The 13,429-nt window shown below is 39.4% G+C and overlaps 1 protein-coding gene across 1 annotated transcript in view; it reads right to left on the reverse strand.

Annotated features, from left to right (window-relative positions):
- PHLPP2 (PH domain and leucine rich repeat protein phosphatase 2) overlaps nt 1–13,429 on the reverse strand; it is a 73,489-nt gene that overhangs the window by 29,817 nt on the left and 30,243 nt on the right. Inside the window, exons 4-6 of the mRNA XM_072731577.1 lie at nt 10,002–10,192; nt 2,933–3,058; nt 1,482–1,636 (exon numbers count right to left, since the gene is read on the reverse strand). Coding sequence (XP_072587678.1) covers nt 1,482–1,636; nt 2,933–3,058; nt 10,002–10,192 — 472 coding nt within the window. The remainder of the gene's footprint in view (nt 1–1,481; nt 1,637–2,932; nt 3,059–10,001; nt 10,193–13,429) is intronic.

Here is a 13,429-nt window from a genome sequence, read left to right on the forward strand (position 1 = left end):
CCATTTCCATAGTCACTCAGAAGAAAATGCTAGAAACCCACTTCCTTAAAATTATAGCTTGTGTTGTTTTTACATACCAATAATTATTCCAGAAATATCAGTTATTAAGTAAAATATGTAACTTTAATGTGTATTAACCTTTTTTTTTTTAAAAAAAAGATTTTGTTTATTTATGAGAGACACACAGAGAGGGAGAGAGAGAGAGATTGAGAGAGAGAGAAAGTGAGAGGCAGAGACACAAGCAGAGGGAGAAGCAGGCTCTACGCAGGGAGTCTGATGTGGGATTCAATCCTGAGACTCCAGGATCATGCCTTGGGCCAAAGGCAGGCGCTAAACCGCTGAACTACCCAGGGATCCCCTGTATTAACCTTCTTAAAAAGATCTTATTTATTTATTTCAGAGAGTGAGCAAGCAAGAGCAAGCACGAGTGGGAAAGGGGCAGAGGGAGAGGTACAGGAACAAGCAGGCTCCCCACTGACTGCAGAGCCTGACACAGGGCTGGCTCCCAGGACGCAGAGATCATGACTTGAGCTGGTCAGAACCTTAATCGACTGGGTCACCCAGGCACCCCATGATGTGTAGTATCTTTTTAATCACCATTTAATTTGAATGCTTTAATTTCCAACTTCTCTTCTGCTCACAGGAAACCCACACAATTACTTCTATCAAATATTAATTCACTTCCATCTACTTTTAAAGGGAGGGGGGGAGGTAAGGTGGGTGGAAGGTAGGAAGGGGGAATATATTCTAACAAAGAAATTGGAAAATAGGGATGCCCGGGTGGTTCAGCAGTTTGGCACCTGCCTTTAGCCCAGGGCATGATCCTGGGAACCCAAGATCAAGTCCCACATGGAGCTCCCTGCATGGAGCCTGCTTCTCTCTCTGCCTATGTCTGCCTCTTTCTGTGTCTCTCATGAATAAATAAATAAAATCTTTAAAAAAAAAAAAAAAAAGGAAAATATATGGGCCATAGTCCCTTAGGAGTGAAATGATTCTTTTATCATAAAAGAGAGGTTTCATAGCTGTCAAAAGGCTTAGAAGTTAGCATTAGCAGGTACACAGGAAAGATAAAAGCCCTGAACTGGGAGTGGAATTCTTAAAATTAGGCCTATTTCCTTTAAGTTATTTAAATTTGACACTTATGATCCAAAAACTTGCCATATACTCAATCTCTCAATTTACCCTGGCTTCAGATCATGCATCAACTGCCAGTGATTTATGTAACAAGAGTAGCCAGATCAATGGCAGCTCAACTTTGCCTCTATAACAGAACATTTGCATCTATCTTCTGTTTCATGGAGGGGAAAGGGAATACTAAAAAAAAACTGTATGAATAAAAAAATTTACTTCCTCTTCAAAATGGAGAGGAAATTTTCAAATATATATGATGGTAAACATGCTCACTTCCAGGTACAAATGACTAAGACAATGATCACAACTTAGTTTGAGTAAGTTAGTCTGGAAACCCATTCTCCACATACCTGTACAGAGTGTCAAGGCCCCCCGGTCTTTCCAACTGCATGAAGTTGTGTCGCAAATTGAGGTAGGTGATATCTTGACTGTAGAAGAGATGCTCAGGAACCTCCTCAAGGCTGTAACATGAGAGGTCAACAGTGCTGATTCGCTGGGACACCACCTGAATACAGTCAAAGACAAGAGCCATCTGAGCTAGCACCAAATGTCTCTCATCCAGCACAGGAACAAATAACATTTACACAAAAAAGGTGGTAATTTTAAAAATGGGAAAGAGAAATAGGTAATGACATCTAATTATTCATTTATAAAAATCCGTTTTTGTTTTTCCTAAAACCATAACCTGCGTGAAACACACAATGGTGTAAGTTACAGTGCCTATAAGTAAAAACTCAAAAAATACAAATCATAAAAATGGAAAGTTAACATTTCACCCAAGAAGTTGACAGCATTAAAAATAACTACACAAAACTTTGGGAGGCAGTGTCATTTTGAAAGCCATGGCCTTCTGTATCCACACGACTCTGCTATTTACTAGTGCAGTTTCTGCATCTGGTGTGAGGATAAAATTAAATAATCCAGCATACAGTACATTGCTCAGTATGCAAAAGATGCTCAAAAAATATTAACTTCTCTTTGTAAGGTCAACAGAATGGAATGGCTACTTAAAATTGAAACTAGTTTTATTTTGAAGAGATTTTATTACCACTACAATATATGTACAGAAAATTCAATAAAACCAAAACAAGTTTTTATTTCTATAACGGCATGCTTATAAAAGATGGGTTGTGAAAATTGGTCTAAAAATCAAAATAACACTGGAAAAGTCGTTCATGTTTTATGGCATCTCATTACACAAAATGATCCTTTATGTAACTATTTAGCTCCAAAAGGAAAAATGTGCTAAAATTCTGCAAAGATAGCTAGGAGAACAAGAGAATTTGAAAGTGCAACATAATTTTAGAGCACTTCATCTTTAAAGATTAAAAAAGCAGAAATGATGTTGAAAAGCTAATCATCCTCAGCATACAGAACAATGCTTTGTGACAGGAGCACAGGTCACATCCCATGATAAGTCCAAATTTAAAGGGGTTCGTCACAGCTATGCTAAATACATACAGGCTGAGAAGCATGAGGCTAGGAATGATGAAATGGCTCCATCTATCACTGACCACAGTGGTTCAGGCAGTCAATTCATTCAAGACCCCATATTCTTATCACAGAGATGGAGGAAAGGTAAATGTACCTGGAAACACTTTTAAAAGCTTTTTGTACTACGCAAATATAACTAATTAGGACCTATGGATTTCATTATTTCAGCCATTACATACTTACAGGGACCTAAAGTAAGATACATAAAAATTATATTTCACACTCTTGGGAGTGAGTTCTGTTTCAAAATACATTTCTACTGGACTTTCACATTCTCCCCACAACAAGATGTCTGACAGCTTATCACCTTGGATGCCTGTCGCTGCCATCTCTGGCACTCAGCCAGAGTCTCAAAGCTGACATGATAGGTCTGAGCTTGGGCTCCAGCTGAGCTGAATGCGAGGGAATGCTGCCGCCGCTTCACTTCTTCTACCTGAAGAGGAGGAGGGAAGAAAACCAGAACCAAGAAAAAAAATACTAGTCAGAGAGCAAAGGACAAGACAAGTCAATTTTTTAAAATAGGCAAAAGATGTGAATAGACATTTCTCCAAAGAAGATTGAGAAATGGCCAGTAATGACGAGAAATGATGTTCAACATCACTACTTATTAGATAAATGCCAATCAAAACTGAAAGATACCACATCACATTTGCTAGGATAGATAGAATTTAAAATAGTAAACAACAAAAGTTAGATGACAAGTATTAGCAAGTTATGTGGAGAAACGGGATCCTCCATACACAGCAGTGGGAATGTAAAACGGTGCAGCTACTTTGGAAAACAGTCTGGTAATTCCCCAAAGGGTTAAACGTAGAGTTACCATGTGACCCAGAATTCCACTCCTAGATATATACTCAAGAGAACTGAAAACATACACCCACACAAAAACTTGTACACGAATTAGAGCAGCAATTTCCTAATAGCCCAAAGGTGGAAACAAACCAATGTCCATCCATCAACAGGTAAATATACATACAAAATGTGGTATATTCAAACAATGGAATATTACTTAGCCATCAACAGAAGTTACTGATGCACACTATTATATTAACACATGTGAACTTGAAAAGATTATGTGAAGTGAAAGTCACAAAGAACAGTATACTGTGATTTCATTTATATGACATATCCAGAGTCAGCAAATCTGTGTAGACAGGAAGTAGATGACCAGGTGCCTCAGGGCTGGGGAAAAAATGGGGGAGATGATGGCTAAGGAGAGCAGGCTTTCTCTTCAGGATCATGAAAGTATTCTAAAATTGATTGTGGTGATGGTCACAAAGCTCTATGAATATACTAAAAGCCACTGAATTGTACCCTTTAAAAAAGCAAATTATATGGTATATAAATTACGTCTCAATAAAGCTGTTTAGAAAAAGCAAAGGCATACTTAGCAAGTATGTCAAAGCAACAGAACTCGGGGCATACTCATAAATGTAAATGTATTTATTAATTCTTCTGTAAGTCACAACATAATCTCAATTTGATAATTAAATATTTGTTGTGTGGATACATTCTACTGTTCTGTGTGCTGGGAACAGGCAGGGGAAAAACAACAAAGCCCCTGCCCTTGGTGGAGTTTGTATTTGAGAATAAACAAACACTCTAACACCAAAACAGTAACATAATGTAGCATAACATATGAGTAATCTCAAGAAAAAGAAAACAGGGGAAAGGCTTGGAGAATAGGGCAGTCAAGGAAGGACTCACTGAGATAACACGTGAACAAAGATGCTAAGGGGGTCGGGGTGGAAAGCTCCTGGGCAAGGAACATTCCATGCATAGCAGCAGCAAGCATAAGTCCCTGTGATGCAAGGCCTCATGCCATATTTCAGAACACAAGAGTCTCTAGACCCACGTGGCAAGAGCCAAAGTTTCCACTGCAAAAGGAAGACAGTTCCAACCCTCTCCACCCACACTGCAGTGCCATGGAGGTAGCTGCCTACCTGCAGAGTGCCCTGGTCTGCTTTTTGCACTCCTTTCCTCTCTTACTTAGCGCTGGGCTAGATGTCATTTTTTACTTCCTCCAGGGCTGAAGTAGAAGGGGGAGGAATGACAGGAAAGAGAAAAGCCCAAAGGTTCTTACTAGACAAGCAGAGTCATAACCTGACTTCACAGATCTGGCCCTAGCAGATTTTAAACGGAGGTTTTTCCTCAATAGGTCTTTTTAAGGGTTCTTTTGGTCACCCCCACCCTAATCCAAACAACAATGGCTTCTCACTTACAGATCCCTTGACCTGGCTAATGTATGCTATTCCAGCAGTTGACTACTCCCTCCTCAGACATGAAGGAATCCAGTAGTCCACTGACAGCCTGTCCTCAAGGGAAGTCTATTTCCCCTTCAAGATGGACCTACTAGACAAGTTCTAAGAGAATCCACCCACTGGCCTTTTTTCTCTCAACCCATCTGGGTCACATACTAACAAACCCAAGGAGCACACAATGATCCCAATGGTGAGCTAGGTTCTTAGGCTACCTGGCTGCTCTGGTGACAGACTCATGTCTTGGCCTCAAGACTTCTTGGTCAGAGGGCAGGATACCAATCCACTATGGCCCCCTTACTTCAGGGTACCCATATTTAGCTCTCATGAGTTCTGCTGAAACCTCTTTCGCTAGACTGAAGAAAAAGGCAGAAACCTCCTCCATTTCCATTGAGGTGGCTATAGGGATTCATAGCACAATAGTCGTTCTCTTCAAAACAATTCTCCCCCCAAATCCAACAACCCAATTCACATAGCTTTGATGAGGATGAAGTCTTTATAGTTATGGAACCACTTACATCTTTGTCTGACATCTCACTTTGATATGTCGTAACTATTGAATCTTGATGAGTCAGCTGCAAACTTCCAAATTATACTCATAAATCATTAGGTTTCTGGTGCCAAGTAAAGACTGAATCAAATAGTAGAAACAAAACAATTTAAGCAGAAAAGATCCCAATAAGGACGACCTGGCTCTGTCAGTGAAGCATCTGACTTTGGGGATCCCTGGGTGGCTCGGTGGTTTAGTGCCTGACTTTGGCCCAGGGCATGATCCTGGGGTCCCGGGATCAAGTCCTGTATCAGGCTCCCTGCATGGAGCCTGCTTCTCCCTCTGCCTGTCTCTGCCTCTCTCCTCTCCCTCTCTCTCTCTCTCTCTCTCTCATAAATAAATAAATAAAATCTTAAAAAAGAAAAAAAAAAAAAAAAACATCTGAATTTGGCTCAGGTCATGATCTCACCAGGGTCCTGGGATGGAGCCCTACTTTGGACTTCGTGTTCAGCAAGGAGTCTGCTTGTCCCTCTCCCTCTGTCTCTCCCCACCACTCTTGCATGCACATGCTTTTTCTCCAATAAATAAAATCTTTAAAATTAAATAATAGTCATAACATTCAATTGCAATGCTCACAATAGGATCATTTTGTATTAGTAATAAATCATGCAAATGAGTGTCAAAATAAAGGATCTTATTGAAATGAAGAACAGATACTAATGACTGTTTTAGAACAATCTTTTAAATATTTTACTATGGGATATTTGACACAGAAAAATATACTCATAAAATCAAATACTGAGAAAGGTTTGTAAATCTGAGATTCTCTTTCTGCCTTTCCCTCTGCTTCCCCCCACTCCTGCCCTTGCACTCACTCTCTCTGTTTCTTTTTCCCTCTTTTGCACACACGTGCTTCTAAACTAAATAAGTAAATCTTTTAAAAAAATGCTTTTGAGATTCATCCTTATTTTGATGTATATCAGCAGTTTATTCCTTTTTATTGCTCAGTAATATTCCATTGTGTGGAATGTGCCACATTTGTTTATCATTTTCACCAGTAGTCAATGAACATATGGTTTTTGACAATTGTGAATAAAGCTGCTATGAACATTCACTTAAAGTCTTTGTAAAGACAGATGTTCATTTCCCAATACCTAGGAGAAATGCTGGGCCATCTGATATGCATATGTTTAAGTTTATAAGAAATGAAAAACTGTTTTCCAAAGTGACTGTACTCCCACCAATGATGTAGGAGCATTCCAGTTGCTCCTCATCTTTGCTAAATTTGGTACTCATCAGTCTTTTTAGTTATCCTAGCAGTATAGTAGAATCTCTCTGTGATACTGACTTGCATTTCCCTAATGACTCATAATGGTGAGAATCTTCCTATGTACTTACTTGCCATCTGAAGATCTTCACTGGTAAAGGATCTGCTCAACTCTTCTGCTTTTTTACTAGGTTATCTGACTTTGTCTCACTGTGGTATAAACGTTCTTTATGTATTCTGGAGACAGTCCTTTGCTGCAGATAAACTCTCATAAAAATGTTTTGTATGGAGACATCTGGATGGCTCAGTTAAGTGTCCGCTGTCTGCCTTCCACTCAAGTCATGATCTTGGGGTCCTAAGATCAAGCCCTGTGTAGGGCTCCCTGCTCAGCAGGGTATCTGCTTCTCCTTCTCCCTCTGCCCCTCCCCTGGCCCATGCTCTCTCTCTCCCAAATAAATAAACATCTTTTTTAAAAAATGTTTTGTATGATGTTAATATAACCAATTTTCTTTTGGTTGCTATTTGATTAGCACAATTTTCCCACCATTTCACATTCAATCTTCTAAGTGTTGGGAAGATCTCTTGTAACAAGTACTGGGATTTTATTTTATTTTATTTTTTAATTTTTTTTTTTTTTTTTTTTTTATGATAGTCACACAGAGAAAGAGAGAGAGAGGCAGAGACACAGGCGGAGGGAGAAGCAGGCTCCATACACCGGGAGCCCGACGTGGGATTCGATCCCGGGTCTCCAGGATCGCGCCCTGGGCCAAAGGCAGGCGCCAAACCGCTGCGCCACCCAGGGATCCCAAGTACTGGGATTTTAAATGACAACTTGACAATCACAATTAGTATGATTACTGATATATTTCGATATGTTCCTGTCACTATAATTTATGATAATTCATCACCTAATCATTTTGTTCCTTTCTCTCCATTCTTTTCCTGTCTTCTTTTAGGATTACAAATTTTTGATATTTTCTTTTCCCACTCTACTTTTAGTGGCTATCCTATAAAGTTTTACATTCATACTTAAGGTTTTTCCTAATAAAGTTAAAAGTTACTTGGTGTTTCTACTCTCTTATTCCAAGACTGTATCACATGTTACTCACTGAACATACCACTACATCTTAAATATCATTCAGGGTAGTTTGAGCATTAGTAGCTTAAATTATATTTAAAATACAAAAGAGCTCTTGGGTGGCTCAGTGATTGAGCATCTCCTTTTTGGCTCAGGTCGTGGTCCTGAGGTCCTGGGATCAAGTACCACATCGGGCTCCTCACAAGCCTATATCTCTGCCTCTCTCTGTGTCTCTCATGAATAAATAAAATCATTTAAAATATATAAAAATAAAAAATAAATAAAATAAAATAAAATATATAAAAATAATAAAATACAAAAATTTAAACTTTTTACAATCAGTATTAACTTTACCACTATATTTTATCAATATCTGCACTCATCACTGTTTCTTTTTTTTTGTACCTTCCCTTTGAATTTCCTTTCCTTTGTTGTATCCTTTTCTTTTTGGGGGGCAGGGGGCTGTCTTTTTTTTTTTTAACCTATTTTTTTCATTCTATCTTTTAGCCTCCAAGACTAAACCAGGTTCCTGCCCCCTGGTTGATACTGGAGTATGCACATTCATTCAGTGGGGGCTTGTTCACTTCCTGGTCACAGATCTGGTCACAGATCACATAACTGAGTCCTTCCACCTCTCTAGGACCACAGCTAGAACAAGACTTGGTTCCAGTAAGTGGTTAACAGCAGTTTTGGGGCTGGTTATTCTTTATTTTTGTTATCTCCAGCATTCCTTTGGGAGCAGAGAATCTACCATTCATCTCCTGTTCAAGGAATAAGCCTAGTCCAGGTTCCTCTCATGAACAGAGGACTTTTAAACCCAAAAACTTATATAAGACTGGCACAACCTTTCAGGCCCAGAACCCAGGAGGCCCTCAGATTCAGACCCACTCACCACATACATTTCTATTTTATATTCTATAACCTAGCTATGTCTTTTTATATATTTACATTTTGAATATATTTTATCTATATTGCTGTGCATCTGGACCATTTTGGACATCTCAAAGCATAAATTCACTAGGTCACTTTGTCTGGAAGTTCTCTAAAATTCAGACTGTTTTGTGATATTCAACATGGAAAATAAACAAAATGATGTATAGCTTCATATAAATATTAACATATCTGTTTCCAGTCATCTTTCAGTTTGACAGACTTGCAAGTGAACTCTCTGCCTAGGATGGGGAATTCTCTAGCACAGTCCAGAAATAGACTAGAGAGGTCTAGAGAGGTGCTTGTGACCACTCCTGACTTTCAATTTTATTCTAATGAGGAAAAAGGAGAAGCTGGAAAGAATCTGTTTTGGGGATGGATGTGGCAGGAGGTTGCAAGTGGCAGCACACTATCTGGGTGTAATCAGTGCCTACCTAGCAGTAGAGGCAGAGGTATCAACAAATGGGTTCCACAGCAGAATTTGGGGTATGGACAGACTTTGGACCTCCCAGAAAATCTATGACATAAATAAACTTGTTTTATGTTTAAATTAGCCTGAGTGGGTGGCATGCCTGGGTGGCTCCATCGGTTAATCATCTGACTTGGTTTCAGCTCAGGTCATGATCTCATGGGTCTTGAGGTTGTGAGATCATGAGATTGTGAGATTGAACCCAGCATTGGTTCTGCACTCAGCAGGGAGTCTGCTTCTCTTCTCCCTCTCCCTTTGCCCTCTCCTTGCTTGCACACTCTCTCTAAAATAAATAAATAAATCTTTTAAGTTTTTCTAAAGATTTTATTTATTTATTCATGAGAGACACAGGAAGAGAGAGGCAGAGACATAGGCAGAGGGAGAAGCAGGCTCCCCAATGTGGGACTTGATCTCTGCACCCCAGGATTACGCCCTGAGCTGAATACAGACACCCAACCACTGAGCTACCCAGGTGTCCCAATAAATGAATCTAAAAAAAAAAATTTAGGGGCAGCCCGGTGGCTCAGCAGTTTGGCGCCACCTTCAGCCAAGGGCGTGATCCTGGAGACCTGGGATGGAGTCCCATGTCGGGCTCCCTGTGTGGAGCCTGCTTCTCCCTCTGCCTGTGTCTCTGGTTCTCTCTCTCTCTCTCTCTGTCTCTCATGAGGAAATAAATAAAATCTAAAAAAAAAAAAAATTTAGCCTGAGTAGGTTTCTTCTGGTTAAACCTAAGAACTCTAAAAAACAAACTTTATAATGCAATCTTAAATAATATTAATTCTGGCTTCTTTAAAAAGATGTGGGTAAAGTGCTGAAAAGCAAATGTGATTTAAATTAAGAAGATCAAACAAATGAAGAATAATTCATTTTTTTATGAGTCTTACCTTTCCCCCAACCAGAGGCAAAATGTGCATCTTTCCAGTCTGACAATCCTTCACTGAGGAAACGATGAGGCAGGTGCCACAGAGAACAACTAGGCGTTCAGCCCACTTATGCAGCTGGGTCTTTCCCTTGCGTACGTTATAGATGCCAGACAGAAGGATTCGATCCAGATGATCCATCTGGCATGGTTTCTCTACAAGAAAAAAGAACTTCAGAAATCACCATTCAAGTAATAGACTCTTGTAAGGAAAAAGAAAGTATTGTGCATCAACATTCAGCAACTTTGTTTACAGATTTAAGTTATCAAAGCAATATAAATGTTACAAAATAAGATCTCAGTCCTAAAATGTTATCCATCACTGAAGTTATACAATGGAAGTACTGTGGATTTAGTGCTAGGGACCAAGATTTTATTTTGGATGCTACTGTTAATTCTTCTTCCAACACAGTCCCACGTACAGAGAAAGGCATAGACTTGGGGGCCAGATATGCAAACCTGAGTTTGAATTCTGGTTCTGACACTTAGCTTTGTTTCTCTGAACTACTTAACATAATCACTGAGGTTGACTTTCTTCACTTACAGTTTGGATCATAATACTACTTTAGGGTTTTCTTATTTTAAAAAATTAGGATAATTAATGTAAAGTACTGAGCATAGTTCTAGGTAACAAAAGTCACTGAAAGGGACACCTGGGTGGCTCAGCAATTGAGCGCCTGCCTTCGGCCCAGGGCATGATCCTGGAGTCCCGGGATCGAATCCCACATCAGGCTTCCTGTATGGAGCTTGCTTCTCCCTCTGCCTGTGTCTCTGCCTGCCTGCCCACCCCCTCTCTCATGAATAACATCTTTTTTTTTTTTAAAGTACTGAATAAATGACCGTCACTATTGTGATTAGTCTATTCTAGAAGGAAGAAATTAATAAGTATGGGAGCTTTCTGGTTCTGTACACATTACTCCATTTTCCTGTTCCTTGTGAGGAAAAGCTTATGGCTGATATTTCAATCCACTATCCCAGTCATGGTGGCAGAGGCTCATATGTGCATTCAAGAGCTGTTTTCTTTTTGTATTTCTTAAAAATCTTTGTAAGGCTGAGATAAAGTGAACAAAACAGCACATGATGACAGAAGACAGGTTCTTGATTAAAGCCCAGCTAAAACCAAACTAACTCTACACAGAAATGAATACGAGCAGCACATTAGTATGAGGTGGTACAAACAGCAATAAACTGGGAAGGGAGAAAATCACATTGTACTTGATATTATTAGAGAATTGATTACAGAGCCTGGGCATCAGGTTGCTCTTTTAGGTATGTGTTTCCCATATATAATCTGAGGAAATGGGTTAGATGGCTTCAGAGCTTTCAAACTTTGTATGCGATCACTAGCCCTAGGAGAAAACCAAGTCTCCTTGTATTTAAGTCCAGTTCTTTCATCTATATTCCAAACACCACCTTTCTCAGGGAGTTTGGTTCTTCTCTCTTCTCACTCTTCAACTCCACCCTCTTCATTGTTCCTGCCAAAGCTACAAAAACATTCGTGTTTTCTCCCATGCTCTCTCAGGCTCAACTGTGGAATTCCTTTAGTCAGTGACTCCAATTTCTGTGTGCCTAAGACTTACTATGTGAGAACAGTTTAAAATGTGAGACACGGGCAGCCTGGGTGGCCTAGCAGTTTAGTACCGCTTTCAGCCCAGGGCGTGATCCTGAAGACCCGGGATCGAGTCCCATGTCAGGCTCCCTGCGTGGAGCCTGCTTCTCCCTCTGCCTGTGTCTCTGCCTCTCTCTCTGTGTGTGTCTCTCATGAATAAATAAAATCTTTTAAAAAATTAATTAATAAAAATAAAATATGGGACACTGACATCCACCCACAGACAGTCTAATCCACAGGGCCTGGGATGGAACACAGGAAAATATATTTTTAACAACTATTCCAAGTAGTTTAAATGCAGGTGGTCCACAAACCATATTTTGAAAAACTATAAGCTTACTCTTTTGAGGCTCTTTTCTTCTCATTTGTCCCTCTATAGTAGCTAGCTGTCTCTGTTATCTCACCTCCAATTTACTCAATTTTTTTCAATCTGGCTTCGAGCCTCTAGACTGCCCTATCCGAAAGATGATAATGGCCCTCAGATTTCTATCTCCTGCCTCAGTCTTCCCTTGGTTCCAAACTCATATATCTAATTCTGTCCTGGACATGTCCAACAGATGTCCCCATTCACCTCAAATTTCCAGCATCAGACTGGAAAGAAACAAAACTATCTTTATTTGCAAACGAAAGGATCTTGTATGTAGAAAATCCTAGAGCCACAAAAAACACAATTATAACCAACAAATGAGTTCAGCCAACTTGAAGGATATAAAAATTTTTTTTGCTGTATTTTTTTTAAGATTTATTTTTATTTGAGAGACAAAGGGTGAGAGAGAGAGAGAAAGAGAGAGAGAGAGAGAGAGAACACCTGAGCGGGGGGAGGGTAAAGGGAGAGAAATCCTCAAGCAGACTCCCTGCTGAGTACTGAGAGCTGGATGCATGGCTCAATCCCAGGACCCTGAGACCTGAGCAGAAATCAAGAGTTGGAAGCTTAACCAACTAAGCCACCCAGGCGCCCCAGATAACAAACATTTTTAAAAAATCAATTGTATTTCTAAGCACAAGGAATAAACAATTCAAAAGTAAAATTAAGAAACTAACTGCATCTAAGATAGCATTAAAAACAATAAAATAAAAATAGTATAGTAAAAACTACAAAACATAGTTGAAGGAAATTATAGACCTAATTTCAAAACTATAAAGTATGGAGCAAGCACACAAAGTACAGTACTTAGGGCACCTGATTTTTGACCTTGGGGTCATGAGTTCAAGCTCCACATTGGGTGTAGAGATTACTTTAAAAAAAAAAGTACAGTACTGACATAAGGATAGACATAGAGCAATGGATTAGAATTCACAAATAAAGCCCTACATTTATGGACAACTGTTTTTTGAGCAGGGTGCCAAGATAACTCAATGGGGGAAATAAAAGTCTTGGTAAATGGTGAACTGGAGCACCAAAGGCAAAAGAAAAAAGTCAGATCCCTAACCTCACACTATATACAAAAATTAATCCAAAATGTAAGAACTAAAACTATAAACTCTTAGAAGAAAACATTGGAATAAATCTTACGATCTTAAGTCAGTAAAAGGTTTCTTAGGTATCAACACAAAAAGTTAAAGTGACATGGGATGCCTGCATGGCTCAGTTGGTTAAGCATGTGCGTTTGACTCAGGTCATGATCCCAGCCTGGGATTGAACCCTGCTTCAGGTTCCCTGTTCAGTAGGGAGTCTGTTTCTCCCTCTGCCCAAACCCCACCCTCTGCTTGTGCTCTCTCTCTCACTCTTTCAAATAAAGAAATAAAATCCTTTTATTTTTTTATTTTTAAAATATTTTATTTAT

Source organism: Vulpes vulpes, chromosome 12 (assembly GCF_048418805.1).
Source record: "Vulpes vulpes isolate BD-2025 chromosome 12, VulVul3, whole genome shotgun sequence".
In the NCBI taxonomy this organism is placed as follows: Eukaryota; Metazoa; Chordata; class Mammalia; order Carnivora; family Canidae; genus Vulpes; species Vulpes vulpes.